Source organism: Lepidochelys kempii, chromosome 7 (assembly GCF_965140265.1).
Source record: "Lepidochelys kempii isolate rLepKem1 chromosome 7, rLepKem1.hap2, whole genome shotgun sequence".
Classification (NCBI taxonomy): Eukaryota; Metazoa; Chordata; order Testudines; family Cheloniidae; genus Lepidochelys; species Lepidochelys kempii.
The window spans coordinates 95,077,730-95,098,760 of record NC_133262.1 but is presented as its reverse complement, the minus strand read 5'-3'; the positions used below and the strand labels follow the sequence as shown (position 1 = coordinate 95,098,760).

The window sequence follows — 21,031 nt, the reverse complement described above, 5'->3', positions numbered from 1 at the left end:
TGTCTTTTGTTGTTTCCAAATTTATGATGACAACCAGATTTTTGTGACTTCTATGATCACATACTTGACATAATTTGACTTTGGGTGTCTCTCAATCTTTTTTTTCTCCTCCTTTTCCAAAATAAATTATACTAGCCAGATACTTATCAACTTTTTAGTGCATCGTATAAGGCACATTTATTAGAACTGTTAGGTAGAATCTAGGTGATTTTTTTTTGTGTGTGTGCCATTTTATTATAGTGAGAATGGTAGGTTGAAATGCAACTTTCTTTAAACCCCCTACTTAAGTTGCTTATAACTTACTCAAACCAATTAATTGGGGACTGGAAATTTTTCTGTACTTGATCTTTACCCAGAAGAGAGTGTTTCGGCAAGTTTCAGCGGAATTCATTCAGATATTTATTAGTTCATTATGTGTAAAATATGTACTTTCCCTATATGTTCTGAGCACAGGTTTTGCACAAACATAGAGACTAGATCAATTTCCTTCAAGATTGTGTTGTTTTATGGCTGTTAATGAGATCTAAGGAGAAAACTGCGTTTGAAGGAAATTGGTTCAGTAGTTTTGAAGTAGTGATCATTGAAAGCATTTTCACACACAAAAAGTAGGAATTTTTAAGTTTCTGTGCTCAGTCTGTTGTCTAGGACATTAGGGTGTACATGACCAGTAGGCTTTGGCCTTTTTTCTGCTCCATTTCTACTGGCTTTGAATATTGGGAGCACTGTGAAGCACTTTAGTGTAATTTGCTGGACTTCAAAAGTTTAAACCTTACAAGCACTTTCAGGAGTTTCCAGTGTGGTTGTGACACCCTGGAGGCCACATGAATTAAAGTAATGAATACAGTGTTGCAAGGCTGATCTCCTTTGTTCTATTCTCAGCTCTGCTACTACAAAACTTTAGAGGACACTTAAAAACTACAATAAAAAGTAACCACTTATTTGGGGCTTTGAGATAGTGCTGTCAAATGCACCTTGGGGATAGTTTGTTTGTTTCTTTCGTTTGTGTGGATCTTCAGCACAGCAACGGGGGGGAGAAAAACATTTTTAAAAATAGGAAAATAATATTAAAACCACCAAAAATTAGCAGTGGATACCCAGGGACATGTTTTGTAACTGAAACTTAACTCATTTTGAAACTGATCACATTTCAGAAACTGACCACATTTTTAAGTAGCACAATGGAGCCCCAACCTCCTTGGCCTTTAAGTGCTACTGCAATGTAAATGTTAAATAATAAGAATAAAGTGACAGTATATCTTTAATACTTTACTCTTAGCACTTTACACACATTTAAGTGGACTTTGTAACACTTTTAGGAAGTGGGTAACTATCACTACACCCATTTTACAGATTGTAAAATTATTGCTCAGAAAAATTAAGGATTTGTCTAGATAAGGGAAGTTTACACTAATATAATTAGCAAGTTTCCTTAATTGATACAAGCCCTCCATTGTTCAAGATCACATGGAAAATTAATATTAGAACCAGGTTTTCCATTTGTGTCTCTATCTGCTAGGCCCATGTATATTGCATTAGATAAACCTTGCCTCCCAGCCAGGTCCTTGAACTTCCCGCTGCCCTAAACATGAAAAATGTCTAATAAAAATGCTTTGCAATTATATAGTGTATTTTCATCTGTAGCTCACAAAGCTCCTTGCAAAGAGGGTACCACATTACAGATTGTGTGAGAAAAATAACTCACTTGCCCGATTTCACACAACAGATCCAGGCTTTCAGGCAATGGCCTAGCCAATCCCACTGCAGTGCCATTCAGGCAAATCAGTCAGTTTTTCTTCATAGTGCATAATATCACCCTTGGGCATGGGGAAGGGCTTATAGATCTTCCCTTGAGTACATGGGAGGCAGTAAACTTATATGCTGCTGCCCAAACAGTTAGCCACAGAGGCCCTCTATCTCCTGCCCTCAAGCCCAGGGGTGCATAGTGCAGCAATCCTTAAAGAGGACAAGCTTTTTCTTTCCTCTGCTGGCCTAAAGTCCATCCCACAGTATTTTGTGCCTATTTACCCTTCTGTAAAACAGACTATGCTTATATCTGACTTTTCCTCTGTAGATTTTAAAACAATTGACAAAACTAGATAAACTTGAGTGGCCCTATTCTACAGATCAGTAAGCATCAGATACAGAGATCTGTGGTTTAGCAGATTTGCTACCTTAGATAAATATATTCTGTTTCCTGCCCCAAACTTCCTGTGTAAATTTTAACAAGTCCTGTAACATGTCATGAGCTTCCATATTAAAATAATGTAGAATTGCTCCTTGATGGGTTCAGGGGATACAGTTTAATTTATAAGTCACTGAGACCCAGGTGCATATGTAGTACACAGTTAGCATTTTGGCAACATGTGCAAAGGACTAATTTTTAACTTGTAACTTCAGAACCATTTCATTTAATTACTTGAAATTTATGGACAAAATCCCATTGTATACTAACAGTGATCACAAAAACTATGACTAGAAAATATTTTTCTTGTGCTTTGTTAGAAGATCAGTGAAGATTGGTCTTATAATGGAAACCTGGTTGCAGACTTAGTTATGGAGGGCCAGCGATCTCTCCATATAATTTGTGTAGCTGTGCTGAATAATGGAAGAATCTTTGTGCTCTGAGAAATGCTAATTCTATATTCTGACTCACCTAAATAATACTCTACTTATGTTCGTCCAGCATTGTAGGCACCTTTCCCCATTATGAAGGCTCATGGTGGATTCTTTGTCATTGGCAACTTTTACATCAATATTGGATGTTTTTCTAAAAGATATAGTCTAGGAATAAAATTGGGGAAATTATGTGGCCTGTGTTATACAGGACATCAGACTAAATCAGGGGTTCTCAAACTTCATTGCAGTGCGACCCTCCTTCTGACAAGAAAGTTACTACATGACCTGGAGGGGCGGGGGGGCAGAGCCCAAGCCCTGCCACCCTGTTGGGGCGGGTGGAGGGAAAGAGGGCCTCAGGCCAAGCCCTGCCGCCCCAGGTCGGGGGAGAGGGAGCTGGAGCTCAAACCCCATTGCCCCAGGTGGGGGTGGACCTCAGGCTTCAGCTTCAGCCCTGGGTCACAGTAAGTCTAATGCTGGCCCTGGTGACCCCATTAAAATTGAGTCACGACCCACTTTGGGGTCACGACCCACAGTTTGAGAACCGCTAGACTAGATGATGACAGTGGTCCCTTCTGGCTGTGGAATAAATGAATTCTCGCCCCCCCTCCCCCCAGTAATTTATTAACATTATTCAAATGTGTAATATTGAAAAAAAACAATAGTAATGTTTCAATAGTCATGCTAGCTAATACTATTTATTTTGGATTTATTTAAATCAAAATATCTCCTCCTGCTGAAATAAGGCAGATTTTTCAGAAGAGTTCAGTTTCTATTTAGGCACCTTAATAAAGTAGCCAGGTAAGCACTTAGAAAACCTGACCACTTCACTTAGATGCCCAGTTAGGACTGCTGCTTGGTTCTGAAGTTTTTTGGGAAATCTGGCCCTTGACATGTCAAGCAAGTAGCTGTATGATCCATCAGGGAGACTAGGATGCTATTTACATCTTTCTGATTGGGGTGATGTGGGAGCAGCAAAGTCTGCTGTTTATAAGACATTTAATGTAGCTTGAAATTTATCCTGAGACCAAAAAGAGCAGGGTTTTTTTGTGCTTTTGTTACTTACTTACTTAAAGCTTACTCCAAAGAAGAATAAACTTTATTACAGAAATAGCTGTTTTATATGAAACTTCAGGTGTCCTGTATCAAATTAGTATAGTTTGAAAAGTATTTTATCCTTCAAGTATTCAGAAAAAAATACAATTTTTTTTTTTCATAAAAGATGGCGGACTTTGACACCAGTTGGACAGCCTATACCAGGAACAAGATTCATTGCTTTCAAAGTGCCTTTGAAAGGGGTATGTATAAAGTGCTGTTTGTCAGTCTGTATTAATTGCAGTGTGAAGAATTATGGAAAATAGCATTCACATTCATATGCGAACTGCAGAACAGATTCAAGGTGAAAAATTACAGAAATTATTTTTCTATTAAAATTAGTATTTAGCACATTCAGTCCTTTTCCAATGAGCTTTCCATAAACTAAAGATGCTATTCGCTTTTCTTGTGTAGACTGGTACTTGGTGTTACTGAGTATGTTTACTTATCTCTTATACATCATGACTTTCTCAACCAGTCTCATTAGGCTGACCTCACGCTTGGTAAGACAACTCCCATCTTTTCATGTATTTATACCCTCTCCACTATTTTCCCCTCCATGCATCTGATGAAGTGGGTTCTAGCCCACAAAAGCTTATGCCCAAATAAATTTGTTCGTCTCAAAGGTGCCACAAAGGACTCCTCGTTGTTTTCACCAGCTAATCTGCACCATTCATTTAATCATTTTAAATTACAGAATTTAGTGCTTCTGGAGTGCGTCAGTTCAGGCTTGAGCCCAGTCTTTTGCATCTTCTGAAACTGCTGTAACAAGAGTCCTACTTGTGGTGGTGATTTTTGTGATGTGGATAACTGTCCATTTGACATAAAGCAGAAATTAATTTCACATACATGATGATCACGCATTAAAGGATAGTGGTCACTGGACCACTTTTGAAATGGTGACTATAAATGTATGTCTCCGTATCCTGTTCCTGTAAATTGCACAGAAATGGACAAAAGAAGTATATTTTAAAGAAACGTTTTAAATGCTCTCTAATGGTATGTAGACAGCATCTTGTATGTAAATTCCATCTTAATCTGTTTCACATGGTTGGCCAGATTCTCTGTTTTGCTGAGCTTATGCTGGTCAAAGCAGAGACTGGAAGCTGTCATGGAGCTGTTTAGGCTTCCTGATACTTTGCCTGGCCCTGATGCTCATTAGAGAATTTTTTGCTGCTGTCTACATTCTTCTTACACTCACTTCAATCCTGATAAAGACCTTGCTTCAAATATATAGGAAAAAATTATCTTAATGCTAAATGACAAATTTATGTTGCATCCAATAACATGAGTGACAGAGGAGAAAGCAAACAGGCAGGGAAAAATAAGTATCCCCAACATTTGTGGGAAGAGAAGGAAGCCAGTAAGCTATCCTATCAGAGCTCCCTAGTTTTTATGTAGAATAGACCAGTTGTTTGGGATTTTTTGCAGAGCAAGTGGGTAAGATTTTTGTATTTTGTTTTGCTTATTGACATCAATGTTAAATTTGTATGTGTTCAAGGAATTACTTTAAATTGTTATATTCATTCTTCATTGTGCAAGACTTTTTTCTTGATATGAAATTAGTGCTTATTGCGCTGGAGCTGCTGCCATATGATAGCCTGCCTTATCCATGTTATCTGTTGTCATCATATCATACAATAAAATCATTAACTTATTTTGGGTCATCAGTTCCATCTCAATGTAGTTTTTGAATCCACACAATACATTGAATGCCTATGTTTCTTCTTGTTCTTGATTCATTTTATAAGAGGCAGATGTTTCTGTTTTTATTGGAATTTGTAAAACACAGTCTTCATTTTCCTTTTTCATCACAGGCAATTAACCAGAGACTTACTCCAACCCAGAAATTTACACCCAAAGACCTGATTGCTGCAATGAAAGCCCTAAATGTGGAACTTGGATTAATTATTGACTTAACATACACCACACGGTATTATGAAGTTAAGGTAATAGTAAAGGAGTAATAGCAGAATTAAATGCACAATTACTGCTACCTTTTATCTTGTGTTATTTAATGTCAATCTAGAAATTGTTATGTTGGAACAGACAAGTGAACCATCTAATCTGGTGTCGTGTTTCCAGCAGAAGTTTATGCAGAATTGTATCATGAAGGAAATAACATCTTAACCTCAGCTAGCGTTCACTTATGGCTTCATTCAGGAACTTTACTAGCATTTGATCATTATATTTATTTATAGTACTGTAGTTCCCAGATTCACTGATTAAGACTACTATGTTGGCACAAACACACAGAAAGACATGGCCCCGCCCTGAAGACAGATGCTATATCTAAATCTTTTTAAAAATATAATATTTCTTTCACTATTATGCTGTATGAATGGATTCCACAGGTTAACTCTACACTGATTTAAAAAAAAATTTACATTGTAATTGCGAGTATCCTTTTAATGTGCTCTTCATGAAGAGGATTTGAATGGCAGTACAAGCTTCCTTAGTCAATCCCACCAGCGTGCATCTACTGTAACCAGGAGGTATTGAAAGGGTATTGAAAGTTCAGTCTCCATTACAAACCTAGATCTCTTTGCTTGAGGTAGCCCTTTTGTTGGGAAGAGTCAATTTGCTATGGCAGTTTTTGTGAGTACAGTTTTTCTAATATAACTATGTAATGATCATTTTCAATCACTACTGATTGATTTGAACAAGTGACTTGCATCTGTTTTTTTTTTAATATATTGTTTATAAGTTTTATGGTGGTACAAGATTTTAATGACTAATGATTGTTGCTGTTTTTTTCTCCTTGTTGTTGCTAGGATTTACCTAAAAGTGTGCAGTATAAGAAACTGTATACTGTTGGACTTGAAGTCCCCGATAATGCTACTATTCTACAATTCAAAAAATGGGTCAGAAAGTTCCTTTGGGAAAATGCAGGAAATGGTAATTAACAGCATTTTTAATGCTATAAAAGACCAAAATGTTACTTAAATCTTCAATGTGTGATTTATTAATCACAATAGATATTCACTTCTACAGGTCAGGTTTCTCAAACTTTTTCATAGTGTGATCCAGTTTTGTAACTTCATAATCTCATGGACCATCTCCTATCCCTTTTGCCACTCCAAAATGCTCATATCAGCTACAGCATTTATTACACGGACAGCCTTCCTAATAGTGTCATGTTTTTAGCTGTATTTAATGTGATGTGCCTGCTGGGAACAAGGAGAGCTAGTACCATGTGACCAGCAGGCAATTCATGGATCACTGCTGATTCACAGACCACAGCTTGAGAGCCACTGGCATAGTTCTGTGTATAAGAAATAATACTTTTCATAACACTTTCTGTGTTTTTGTAATTGGACACAATCAAGGATTTTCTGATCATACTTTTTCTTCTTTCATTGTGATCTATAAGGTAGCCTTACCCTGTTGAAGGCATGTAATGTGATAGCCTCCTGTCTGATCTCCACCCTCTGCTTCATAGCAGAACCACTTAGTAGTGTGACCTTGAGTTCTCTGAATTAGGAGTCAAGGACATAGCTCAAGAGCATGAAGATGTCATTTAGCTAATTGGTTATAAAGTTTAGTAGCTACGGGGCATCATGTTAAGATATTTTGATGGTAGCTGGATACTCCTTTGCTCTCATGAAGCTAGTAATTCTTTAAGAGCATGATACAGTTATAGAGGTGATTGGGAGTTTACATAGTGTTTGTGCAGAGCTGTTGCACAGTTCTCCCCAGGCTGGTGTGACAGCTGTATGCATGGAAGAACTCTTTGCACACATCCTGCTACAACCTACATGTATATCTCTTTTTATCTTTCCCTTAGTACTGCAGGCTCTTGCACAACTCCGTTCAGCATCTTTTGGAACAAATCTTTACTGGCAGCTGAGAGTCATTCAGCTGTGTGCCTGACTCAGGAGACTGCTCTGTTGAGCCCCTCCTGGTTTCTTACTGTGATAGCTCTGTAATGGTTTGTGTCAGAAAATTTCCATTGCCAAAGTTGCTCTACCTCATTGTACTGCTCTGCCTCAGATAAGATGTATGCTTCTGTTGTGGATAGCCAGTTTGCAGGTGGATGTAAATCTCAGATACCAGAGCCCAAATTTGAAGTGTTGGAAAAGAACGATATTCTGAGATGGTTCTTTCTTATCCCTTTAGTTAATGTTCTGGCTCCTTGGTTGCTGTTTTTGGCTTATGAACTGAAGTGTAGGGAGTTTCTGTCCTGCATAATCTAATGATTTAGATGTGACAAAGGCATTCCTTTTGGGGCCCTTTGGGTCGGAGTGTTTTGTTCTGAATGTTGGTCAGAACCCCAACTTCCTAGTTTGCAGCTGGATCAAGAGACACAGCTTTCTCCAAAGTTTGACTAGAGATGGCAATACAAAGCAAGAAGCTAAATGCACTGCCTCCGCAATACCTCAGGCATCTGCCATCCCAGGAGTAATGGGCCAAATTTAGACCCGCGTACTTGGATCCCTCTAGTAGTGCATTTCATTACCAGTAGGCTGCCAGGCTGACTTCAGTGTTTTTGCTTTTGGAAGGGTTCAGGAGAATCTGTAAGTGAACTCCTTGTGAAAGTAAGTTTGGTGGCTGTTTAAACTTGCCCTCAAAGTCAGTCATGTTTTGTTCTAGTCACTTTATTCAGTTTCGTTATCACAGTATGGTTGATGGTTATCTAGTCAGGCAGCTTTTCTTATCACCAGTTTTCTCTTTCTTTTTTCTGTGCCCTGCCTGGACTAGTTTAGGTTGGGAAGTGGGAAGCATTGAGTTAACTGCTGCTACAAATCCAGCAGGAAGAACATAAATTCTGGATATATATCCTGATGTGTACAGGCTTAATAGTAATAATTTTTCAAACAGCAAACATGCTCACTGAAACTGTTTTAGTGTAAACAATAAATGGCTTCTGTTTTGCACTCATTATTTTTTGGTATTTTCATTTTTTCACACTTTTTTCCTTTGTAATAGATAAACTCATTGGAGTTCATTGTACCAATGGAATTAATAGAACTGGCTACCTTATGTGTAGGCAAGTATTACATGAAAATTCAGATAATTTTTTAAATTAGAATAGTATGTTTATATCAGTGATAATATATACCTTTATAATAATTCAGCCATGTTTTTTGTCAGATACCTTATTGATGTTGAAGGTTGGGATCCAGAGACAGCAATTCAAGGTATTTCGTAGAACTTGAACAGAACATGAGGCTCTGTGTCTACAGTGGTTCTGTGACAGCTACCTCATACTTAACTCCTGCACAGGTTCCCACAGATTAATCCATCTTCCTGCTGCTTCCATGCCTGGCAGTATTTGAGTACCATCAGATCTGAACCACATCAAGAGGACAGTTCCCTCCCTCCAACCCAATTATAGGTTTTGAAGGTTTCTGTGTATTGGTGCAATCATAGTAACAACTGCAATAGTTACAGTTGGAAAACAGTTTACTGCAAAAATGTCAGTCTGCTGCAATTTAAAACTGAGTCACAGGAATCAATAGTGAACTTACTTCAGGTTCACTGTGCCACGGTTTACATGGAGCCCTGACTGACCACATTATATGGAGTTGTGTTCCAAGCATGTTTAACTGCACCCGCTAATCTTTTTACAATTTTCTTCAGCTTTTGGTGATGCTAGAGGTCATCGTATGGACGGTCTTGTATACCTAACAGATCTCAGAACTCAGCCAATGAGAAGGTAGGCAAAGGCTTTTAATTACATAATTGAAGTTGTCAAATGCAGTTCCTTGCATTGTCAATGCTTGGGTCATATTTAAAATGTTGCCTCTTGTCCTATTACACAATCAGTGCTTATCTTTGAAGACTTCTGTTATGAATGGTATGAAGTGTAATTTTCCCCTTAGGTTTATCTTATAAATGTACATCATGCAAAGGGTTCTCTTTTAAAGTTGATTTTTCTTATTAAATTCTTCTGTTGTTGTGTCCTACTTCCTTAGGTGCATTCAGCAGAGTTATAAATGGGAAGGAGCAGCTGGCAAAAAATTATTGGTGAGGGGCCCCTTAACTCTGGAATTCACTCTCTCCTCTTAGCCTGCCAGAGTCTGGATCTGTTAACTTTTCCGGATATGCTGTCTAGGGAATTGCCATTCCAGAGCAGACCTGTGGTCTATCTAGCCTGCTCTCTTGTTTCTATCAGTGGCCAGTACCAGGTATTTCAGTGGAAGATGCAATAGACCCTGCAGCAGACTGGGCCCGGAAGGGAAGATTCTTCCTAGCCCATCTGTCAGTAGCAGACTTATGCCTTGAAGCAAGAGGATTTATATTCCTTATTTTAAACAAATCCAATCTAATGTAACTGTAGATGTCTTTCTAATCCATCTGTTCTCCAAAAACTCTTTTGCCTTTTTGATATCATTGTAGCAGTGAAGTTGTAAGCTCTCTTGGTTTTTTAATTATATTTTTTGGCCTGTCAGTTTCACTGAATGTCCCTTGTTCCTGTATTATGAGAATGTAAATAGGGAAACTTTTCTGTACTAAAAAGAAAAGGAGTACTTGTGGCACCTTGTAGACTAACAAATTTATTTGAGCATAAACTTTCGTGAGCTACAGCTCACTTCATCGGATGCATTCAGTGGAAAATACAGTGGGGAGATTTATATACACAGAGAACATGAAACAATGGGTGTTACCATACACACTGTAATGAGAGTGATCAGGTAAGGTGAGCTATTACTAGCAGGAGGGGAACCTTTTGTAGTGATAATCAAGGTGGGCCATTTCCACCAGTTGACAAGAACGTCTGAGGAACAGTGGGGGGGTGGGGAAATAAACATGGGGAAATAGTTTTACTTTGTGCAATGACCCATCCACTCCCAGTCTCTAGTCAAGCCTAAGTTAATTGTAGCCAGTTTGCAAATTAATTCCACTTCAGCAGTCTCTCATTGGAGTCTGTTTTTGAAGTTTTTCTATTGAAGTATTGCCACTTTTAGGTCTGTAATCGAGTGACCAGAGAGATTGAAGTGTTCTCCGACTGGTTTTTGAATGTTGTAATTCTTGACATCTGATTTGTGTCCATTTATTTTTTTACGTAGAGACTGTCCAGTTTGGCCAATATACATGGCAGAGGGGCATTGCTGGCACATGATGGCATATATCACATCGATAGATGTGCAGGTGAACGAGCCTCTGATATTGTGGCTGATGTGATTAGGCCCTATGATGGTGTCACCTGAATAGATATGTGGACACAGTTGGCAACAGGCTTTGTTGCAAGGATAGGATCCTGGGTTAGTGGTTCTGTTGTGTGGTTGCTGGTGAGTATTTGCTTCAGGTTGGGGGGCTGTCTGTAAGCAAGGACTGGCCTGTCTCCCAATATCTGTGAGGGTGATGGGTCGTCCTTCAGGATAGGTTGTGGATCCTTGATGCGTTGGAGAGGTTTTAGTTGGGGGCTGAAGGTGATGGCTAGTGACATACTGTTATTTTCTTTGTTGGGCCTGTCCTGTAGTAGGTAACTTCTGGGGACTCTTCTGGCTCTGTCAGTCTGTTTCTTCACTTCAGCAGGTGGGTATTGTAGTTCTAAGAACGCTTGATAGAGATCTTGTAGGTGTTTGTCTCTGTCTGAGGAGTTGGAGCAAATGCAGTTGTATTGTAGAGCTTGACTGTAGACAATGGATCATGTGGTGTGGTCTTGATGAAAGCTGGAGGCATGTAGGTAGGCATAGCAGTCAGTAGGTTTCCGGTATAGGGTGGTGTTTATGTGACCATCGCTTATTAGCACCATAGCATCCAGGAAGTGGATCTATTGTGTGGACTGATCCAGGCTGAGTTTGATGGTGGGATGGAAATTGTAGAAATCATGGTGGCATTCCTCAAGGGCTTCTTTTCCATGGGTCCAGACGATGAAGATGTCATCAATGTAGCGCAAGTAGAGTAGGGGCATTAGGGGATGAGAGCTGAGGAAGCGTTGTTCTAAGTCAGCCATAAAAATGTTGGCATACTGTGGGGCCATGCGGGTACCCATGGCAGTGCCGCTGATTTGAAGGTATACATTATCCCCAAATGTGAAATAGTTATGGGTGAGGACAAAGTTCAGCTACCAGGTTTGCCGTGACATTATCGAGGATACTGTTCCTGATGGCTTGTAGTCCATCTTTGTGTGGAATGTTGGTGTAGAGGGCTTCTACATCCATAGTGGCCAGGATGGTGTTTTCAGGAAGATCACCAATGGATTGTAGTTTCCTCGGGAAGTCAGTGGTGTCTCAAAGATAGCTAGGAGTGCTGGTAGTGTAGGGCCTGAGGAGGGAGTCCACATAGCCAGACAATCCTGCTGTCAGGGTGCCAATGCCTGAGATGATGGCGCGTCCAGGATTTTCAGGTTTATGGATGTTGGGTAGCAGATAGAATACCCCAGGTCTGGGTTCCAGGGGTGTGTCTGTGCGGATTTGTTCTTGTGCTTTTTGAGGGAGTTTCTTGAGCGAATGGTGTAGTTTCTTTTGGTAACCCTCAGTGGGATCAGAGGGTAATGGCTTGTATCATACTTTCATATGGGAAGGGGTGATGTAGTTGAGGGACAATTTTGCAAATAACCATGGGGCTTTGTCCCAACGGTCAACGAGTCATATTGTATGTCAGTGAAGTATATTTTCTTTGCCTTTTTCTATCAGCCTCCTCAGAAAAAAATAAACTGAATTTCTCCCAGATGTACACATAGTCCTGTCTTGAGCGCAGGGGACTGGACTAGATGACCTCTTGAGGTCCCTTCCAGTCCTACACTTTTATGATTCCCTAGCTTTCCAGCACTCCCATAATGCCAGTTTATTTCCACAACTGGAAAAAAAATGTACATACTTTCTTTCAACAGTATTTTTAATAAAGGAAATTTTACATTAAATGCTTTTATTTTCCCTAGTAATCTTGGAATGGATGTATGGGATCCTGATGAAGATATTATACCCCCACCAAATGTAATGGAAGGACCTGTAGATAGGTTCCCAAATGAAGATTTTCCTGGGTAATTGGCAAAAATATTACATTTTTAAAAAGTGTACTGTGAAAGATAACTATTGGAATAGTTACATTGGTATTCTGTTCTATTTTCAGTACTAGTAATTCAGTATACCTATTTTAAATTAAATTAAGGTTGTGATAAAAAGATAAAGCAAGAGAATACTAGGACAGGATCTCTTCCGTTACAAGTACTTTGGATTCACTGGGGCAATTTTTATGTGGTAAAAGTTTTTATCCTTTGGTTTTGGAAGAGACATGTATTGTATCTCCTGTTCCTCGATAACATTCTAGTACAGTAGTTTGTGTATGAATTTTCTTGTTAGTTTTCTATGGGGTTATTTTGGGTTTGCTTGTCTCTGAAAAAAGTGATATGGAATTATAGTGGTTTTCACAGTCTTGACCAGTGGTTCTCAAATTTTTGTATTGTGACCCCCTTTCACACAGCAGGCCTCTGAGTGTGACCCCCCCCTTATAAATTAAAACCACTTTTTTTTTCCATTTAACACTATTACAAATGCTGGAGACAAAACAGGGTTTGGGAATGGAGGCTGGCAGCTCGTGACCTCCCATGTAATAACCTTGCAGCCCCCTGAAGGGTCACGACCCCCAGTTTGAGAACCCCGGTCTTGACAATAGAATATGTTTTATAATATAATTAGAAAGACAAGGTGGTTGAGGTGAAGTAATATCTTTTTATTGGGTCAACTTCTGTTGGTGAAAGAGACAAGGTTATAGAATACATATAATATATACTACAATTAGATAGTTTAGACTGTTAATATTTTAGTATCTTTATATTTGAGTGATAATGTCTTTTCTCAGTCCTGAATAGTTTAAAAAATGCTACTTTGTTTGGATGGCTAACTTGAAATATTTATAACATAAATACAAATAAGCTGTTTAAAAATACTAATTTTCTTCACAGGCCGGGGAAAAGATTAAGAATTTATGACGATGACCACTCTCACAATGATTTACAAGGACAGATACAGTTGAGAGATTTTGATTTCATTAACAAGGGACCGGGACAAAGACGAAGACCATTTCATGACCACCAATCTCAGGATGATTTACAAGCGCCAATGCAAATGAGAGATTGGGACTACAACAGGGGACCCGGACAAAGGCGAAGACCTTTTCCTGACCACCAGTTTTATGATGACTATCAAGACGACATGCAGCTGAAGGATCTAGATTTCAGTAACAAGGGGCCTGGACAAAGACTGAGACCTTTTCATGGCCACCAATTTCATGATGACTTACAGGGAGACGTGCAGTCAAGAGACTTTGAGTATGTTAATAGAGGCCGTGGACAAAGGCAGAGACCCTTTCCTGATCAGCCATCTCACAGTGACTTACAGGATGACATGCAGCTGAAAGATTTTGACTTTGTTAACAGAGGCCGTGGGCAGAGGCGAAGGCTTTTCCATGATCACCAATCTCATGATGAATTTCAGGCACAGATGCAGTTGAAGGATTTAGATTTCATCAACAAGGGGCCTGGGCAAAGGCTGAGACCTTTTCACGACTACCAAACGCATGATGACTTACAACCACAAATGCAGTTGGGAGATTTTGAATTTGTTAACAAGGGCCGTGGGCATAGGTTGAGACCTTTTCATGACCATCAGCCTCACAATGACTTACAAACAGAGATGCAATTGAAAGATTTTGATAATAGGGGTCCTGGACAAAGGCGCAGACCTTTTCATGACAATCAAGGTTATGATGACTTGCAGGAACAGACACAGTTGAAAGATTTTGATTTTGTTAATAAGGGGCATGGACAAAGACTGCAACCTTTTCATGACCATGACGACTTGCCACGTGAATGGTGTTCAGACAGGTGAAGTATTGTTTTGCTGTTATAGCAGATTTAGGGAGTAGCAAGTGTTGTTCCTCAGTATATTATTATATGACATTTTTGGGATAACGAGCAATTAGGTTTTTTTCCTCCTTTTACTCATGTAATGGTTTGCAGAATCAGGCCCTGAGGTTGGGAAACTGATCTCCAGAGTATTTCTGTACTTTCTTAAATTAGAGAGTAGAATTAAAATTAAAGCACATTTCCAGTAACTCCTCAGAATCACCTTGAGACAAAATGCTGCATCTCACTTCATTTTATACTGAAGAGGTTTGCATCTGAAAATCAGTCCTCAGGACTGAAGGTAATGTTAATCCCTTTAACCAAGTTGAGGTAATCAGCAAAGGAGTGAGGAAGTGTTGGATTTCAGTTGCTTATTTCATAAGTAATGTCTACTAGCAAACCTCTCATTTAAGAACTGTAAATCCTTGAAAACTCTCTAAAACAAATATGCACCTTGTTAATACAGCTGTTGGGTTCAAAAGTAAAACCTTTGACATAAAATTTGCAGCAATATTCTTTATACTTTTTATATTTATTTAAAAATTTATTTAAGTATTTGGGAGTGCTGTAATTTAAAAGACTTATTTCTGTCCTTCACTTTTGTTTTACACAATTTAAATGATCAGGGATATTAGAGCATTCTTCTGAGACTTTATAATTTTGATATTGCTAAAATAATATTATTATACTCTCACTTATATAACTAAGACATTCCTTTCATGCTAACTAATTTTGGTTACTTTTTTTAAAAAAATCTAAAAGAACTTTCACTAGAATTACTGAATTATTTTACACACTTGTCTTTCTTAACATGTACTTTCTTCGTTTCTTTCAGAAATCGGTCATTTTCCTCCCATGAAAATTTACCAGAACCTCACTTTTCTTCTTCTCCTTCACGTCACAGAGATTACGGATCTGATAATGATGATTTCAGTAGAAGTTACAGGTAAATATCAGCATTCATATATTGCATATCAATCTACGTACTCGTCTACACATTACCATCCCTTTGCCACCATGACCATAGAAATTTAAATTGGATGTGCAGTTGTCAAACTAGATATTTGTTCTCGCTAAACTGCAATATAAGCAATATATAATGGAAATGTATTATGAAATTCATACATGTGTATAATTATATCTGATAATGGAGGAGTTGTTATAATATACAGTGCTTGTTACCGGAATTTTAGATACCAGAGACAGTAAAGTTGCACATGGGTCTGAAAATCAGGATTTTGAAGTACGTACTCTGGCTATCACTGGGAAATCCTTATCCTGGTAGCATGGTTTTCACAAATCATTCCATTGTAAAGGAACAAAAGCTTATATGTGGTCTTATGCCATATGTCTGTTGTTTTTTTTTTATTACAGGCATCAAATTAATTGGCAAAAAACAAAATCCTGAGTTTAATGTGCAGCAAAATAAATTGGTTAGTCTCTAAGGTGCCACAAGTACTCCTTTTCTTTTTGCAAATACAGACTAACACGGCTGTTACTCTGAAACCTATGTTTTTCATAACACTGATGCTCATTAATGCAATCATATTTTTAACTAGAAATTATTTAACACTCCCTACATGGTGAACTCATTCTTAAAGCAAAATAAAAACTTGGGATATATTCTTCTTCAAAGTTCTTCCATCCTGCTGTCATATAGCACACAGCTCAAATCGGCACTGAGGGCCCAATCCAAACACCAGAAAAATCAGTAGGAGTCTTTCCATTGACTTTCTGAGAGTTGGACCAGACCATGAAAGCTATTTAGAATCTGATAGAAGACTTTTTTTCATTTGTGTACGTGATTTGAATGTGTGATATTGAGACCAAAAAGTCCCAAACTTGCAAACTAGCTAGTTAGAAACAGAGAACACTGCATTCCAAGGACCAGTTAGGACATGACTGACCTAAACAATCCAAATCTTGTGAATCTGGTTTCATAGTCCCTCATAATTCTCAGTTCTAATTCTCTAACTAACATTAACACCAGTTGATGAAATTATTCACTTGCGTTAAGTATTTTACAGGATTAGAACCAGAATTCTCAAAATCTGCAGGTGATACTGAACCTGAAAATGAGCAAAATTATGAGAGACAGTGAAACCAGATACAAAAATATTTGGATTGATTAAATCAGTGGTTCCTAAATGTGGTTGTTGGAGTGCTGGCCATCCTCTTTGTTTCTAGTTGCTACATTGCATTAAATGCTGCAAAAGTTACACTGAATTCATATTACTTTTTCATGTGAACAATTGGGATGATGTAATCATGAATAGGACAGGGGGTGGTGTTCTATGTGAATATGAGGGAGGTGTTTCACAAGGCAGTTTCTCTATTTAAAAATGTAGTCCATGCTATGACACAGTTTGAGAACCTCTGATGTAGGTAATTGGATAAGAGGTGGCAAATGTAGTACAAAGAAGGTAAATATGAAATACTATAACTTACCCTGGGAGCCAAGATATGGTATATATGCTAAATTCATAGATTCCAAGGCCAAAAGGGAGTATTGTGATCATCTAGTTTGATGCCCTTGCAGGCAATAGAATGCCCCCAAAATAATTCCTAGACCGTATCTTTTAGAAAAACATCCAATTTTGATTTAAACGTTGTCAGTGATAGAAAATCCATCACAACCCTTGATAAATTGTTCCAGTGGTTATTTATTCTCACCATTACAAATTTTTTGTGACCAGAGAGATAGAATACAAAGCAATGTTTGTGTGTGTACACACCCTTATAATATATGCCATATGGTACTTATTAGATCCTAAGTCAACATATCATAGGAACAATATTATTGTAATAGAGAACATGCAGTACAGTGCTACTATTATGTATTCCAAAGGAAAGATAAAGTGGATGTTGATTTTTTTCCCCACATTATTTAGGGGCTTAAAACTAGAAACATGATCCAAAATTGAAGGAACTATTAATAGGGAACTCCTGGTAGAACTACCTTACAGAAAGGGTAGTCAACTTAATTCAAAAGAAGGCAAATATTACAAATACGAATAAGTTAACACAGGTAAATTTGTCTCTAAGAACGAAGAAGGGTATTGAGGAGAGTAATGAAGTTGCAATGTAGTATTAAGATGAAGCATTAAAAGGCAAGAATTTGGAGCTAGATGACTTTTTCCATTTCCAGTGTACTAAAGGGTAAATTACTTACCTATAATTTCTTTTCAAAGGTACACCATTTTAGAATTTAATGCCAATTATCGTTATTGAAATATTGTATATCTAAGAATTGTACAGTTAATATTTGGTTTTATTATAGTAATCGGCCTAGCTGTCCTGAAGATAATAGGAGAACACGTCCTTCAGATGAATTTAACAGAGGGGGGAAAAACAGATTTGCGCCATATTCTTCACGCACAATGCATCTGTCCTCATCCATACACCAGGAAGATGATTCAACTGATTATGAAAGGAAACCTTTTCAAGGTGAATTTACAAGAGATATGGAGCAAGGCAAAAGATTACCCATTGTAACAGTTGATTACAATTATGGTTTGCCATTAGATTACAGACCTGAAGAGGAGGAGAGAACACATTATGATTTACCTCCAAGAGAGCGCTACAACTGGAACTGAATAAAAAGAAAGCATTTGCTCTGATTAAACCTGTATTTACCCATTTTACTTTGTATGTGGACCAAGGTTTTTTTTTTACGAATTAGAAAATTCAAGTTTCAATGTTAAGAGAACTTGTCTCTACTGTAAGACTAGTTTCTACTGACGTGTGGTTCTTTACATTTATGAAATAGTGTGTGTTAAGTATATTTGGAGACAAATCCTCAATACATGGGAAATTAAAATAGTCCTTGTTTCTAGTGAAATTGGAATCCTATATCCTAAAGTAAACAGCTGACAGTGGTTGTGTTTTTGTTTAACTTTCTTTAAATGCAAATAATTTCAGGATGCAAAACTTGTAATAAAACCTAAAAATCTGCATCATAAACTAGACTAGCATTTGAAATGATAGAAAACTTACTATGAAAATTAATAAAGCGGAAAGTAATGTCAACTTGATTGAATTGTTTGGTGATATCCTGGATTTCTTAATGTTAACCTATTTTTTTAGTAGTGGCATATATCTCCTATTAATTTTAGTAGGCATTTCTCATGCATAAGCATACAGTGATTTGGGCATGACTTATGTATATGATGGGCTCATTTGGCCACAGTTTGGGCTTTTTCCTCTCCTCTTTCTCCCACTGTTGAATTCAGTCTACTCTGCTGAACTCCAGTGTTCTGTACCTCCATCCAAAAGAGCAGGCCTAGGATCACTGCTCTTCACACCACAAAGCTTTACGTGTGAGAATTTTCTCTCACGAATTGCTGACAACTTCAGATTAATTGGATTTTCAGTAATAACTTGTTGACCTTGCTCTTAGGCAGCCTGAGGATCCTGAACCGAATCTGCATTCCTTCCTGCTCCCACAGACAATGCATTTGTCAGTCCAGTGCCAGATGCATATCATCATTATCTTCCACTAGCTTCTGCCAGCAATGTAGCAGAGTGATCTCGCCCATATCACCAGAATCCCTGTTCCAGCTGACCAGGTCCCTTGGGGTGGAGGTGTGTGTGCACACTTTTACATGTCAGTCCAGTCTACCTCCAATCTCCAATTCTACTACACTTTCCACTGGCTTTCCTCAGCAACACAGCAGAGCAGTAGCTAGAATCTACAGGTAAAGGTAACCCTAGGTTCATCCATGTGTGCGCCAGAGCAGCCTACTCTGGATCACCATCTCATTTGGTCTGCTGGCAGCTCTCCAGAGAGTAATGCAGCAGAGAGTGACTGATTAACCCCCGTTAATCAGCCTTCCAGTTCTGGTAAATATTCAGTGCCTATAACCCTGCAGTTAAAAGCTAGTATAAAGAGAGAAAAGTGGTTTACAGGTGGAATAGCTGTAAACCCACTGCATCAGCACTTATATACACACCATGCAGTTTAGTCCAAAGGAAGGTTCTCAAACAGCAGTGCTCTTGCCCAGCACTTCCAGGTCAACATTTTTTTAAAAAATAAGATCTTCCTAAATCCATAGTGAGGTACCTAAACAAGTGTTCAGATTTTCAAAAGTGCTAAGCATCTAGCACAGGGGTGGGCAAACATTTTGGCCAGAGGGCCACATGGGGGTTCCGAAACTATGGGGGGGCCAGGTAGGGAAGGCTGTGCCTCCCCAAACAGCCTGGCCCTCGCCCCCTCCCACTTCCCACTGCCTGGCTCTCACCCCCTGACAGCCCCCCTCAGAACTCCTGACCCATCCAACCCGCCCTGCTCCTTAGCCCCTGACCGCCCCCTCCCAGGGTCCCCTGCCCCTAACCGCCTATCCTACCCACCCTGCTCCCTGTCCCCGACTGCCCCAACCCCTATCCATACCCCGAGAGGCCCCCCCAGCACTCCCACACCTATCCAACCACCCCTGCTCCTTGTCCCCAGAGCATTGGCAGCATGGCGAGCTGAGGGGGAGGGGGACAACAGGGGAGCGGCCAGGGTCTAGCCTCCACAGCCGGGAGCTCAATTGCCGGGCAGGACGGTACCGTGGGCTGGATGTGGCCCACGGACCATAGTTTGCCTACCTCTGATCTAGCAGCTCCCACTGACCTGGAACTTTATTATGAAAATTCCAAGAATCTAAGGGCATGGCTACGCTGGAAACTTTGCAGGAGCGCTTTGAAGTGTGAGAGAATGGTTGCATGCAAGCGGTGGAGAGAGCTCTCCCAGACCTCCTGGTAATCCACCTCCACGAGGGGATTAGCTTTGAGCGCTGGGAGCGCTCTGACTTGCTGTGCTCAGGGGGGTGATTTTTCACACCCCTGAGCCAGCAAGTTAGAGTACTATAAAATGTAAGTGTAGCCAAGCCCTAAGAGTAACTTTTGTATAAATTCAAATGCATTACAGATTTCTACAACATCTGCTCAAACATCCTGCAACTTCTACTGTAGAAAAATGTGTTAGCATTTCAGATTATTCTGTTGCAGATGAACATTCTCTGGTTTTATGCTCCTGTGTTTCTGACGTAGCAGTGTAGCTTAGCTTGACAATGACTATTTTAACTAGAGCTGGGTGGCAAATGGTTTTCCCATACCTCAAATATTTTTGAGAGTTGAAAATTCATCCCATCCTGAATCAGGACAAAAAGTCAAAATCTCAAATAGAAAACCGAACAAAATTTCACTTTGGGTCAATCAAAACATTTTGTTTTGATTGATTTTGAAACACACTGTTTCAATTTCAACATTTTTTAACTTTTTTCAGTCTAATTAGCTTATATTTCTAAACAAAAAGTCATTTTAAACTGCAGAATTGAAATTTGTCATTGACAAACTGTCAATGTTTTTGTTCAACAACTTCTTTCAATGGTTTTTTAAATCCGATTTGTCAAAACTGTTTCAATTTTGACAAAAAGAGTCAGTTTTTGACCCAAAAAAAAAAAAAGTTTCATTAAAAAAATTCCTAACCAGCTCTACTTTTAACACTTGTACACAGACAACTAACTGGATTATCTGTCAAATCTG

General features: G+C 38.9%; 1 protein-coding gene across 7 annotated transcripts in view; it reads left to right on the top strand.

Moving 5' to 3' along the window:
- The window catches only part of LOC140914913 (uncharacterized), a 31,940-nt gene extending 13,408 nt beyond the window's left edge, over nucleotides 1–18,532 (top strand). For 6 of the 7 annotated variants that reach the window (XM_073353930.1, XM_073353936.1, XM_073353932.1 and 3 more), the window contains 10 exons: nucleotides 3,836–3,911; nucleotides 5,526–5,657; nucleotides 6,483–6,606; nucleotides 8,638–8,698; nucleotides 8,803–8,849; nucleotides 9,292–9,367; nucleotides 12,539–12,640; nucleotides 13,562–14,482; nucleotides 15,339–15,449; nucleotides 17,784–18,532. In XM_073353930.1, coding sequence (XP_073210031.1) covers nucleotides 3,836–3,911; nucleotides 5,526–5,657; nucleotides 6,483–6,606; nucleotides 8,638–8,698; nucleotides 8,803–8,849; nucleotides 9,292–9,367; nucleotides 12,539–12,640; nucleotides 13,562–14,482; nucleotides 15,339–15,449; nucleotides 17,784–18,099 — 1,966 coding nt within the window. In that variant the 3' untranslated portion in view covers nucleotides 18,100–18,532. The remainder of the gene's footprint in view (nucleotides 1–3,835; nucleotides 3,912–5,525; nucleotides 5,658–6,482; nucleotides 6,607–8,637; nucleotides 8,699–8,802; nucleotides 8,850–9,291; nucleotides 9,368–12,538; nucleotides 12,641–13,561; nucleotides 14,483–15,338; nucleotides 15,450–17,783) is intronic. The other variant, XM_073353933.1, reaches the window with a different exon arrangement.
- The last annotated feature ends 2,499 nt before the right edge of the window (nucleotides 18,533–21,031 follow it).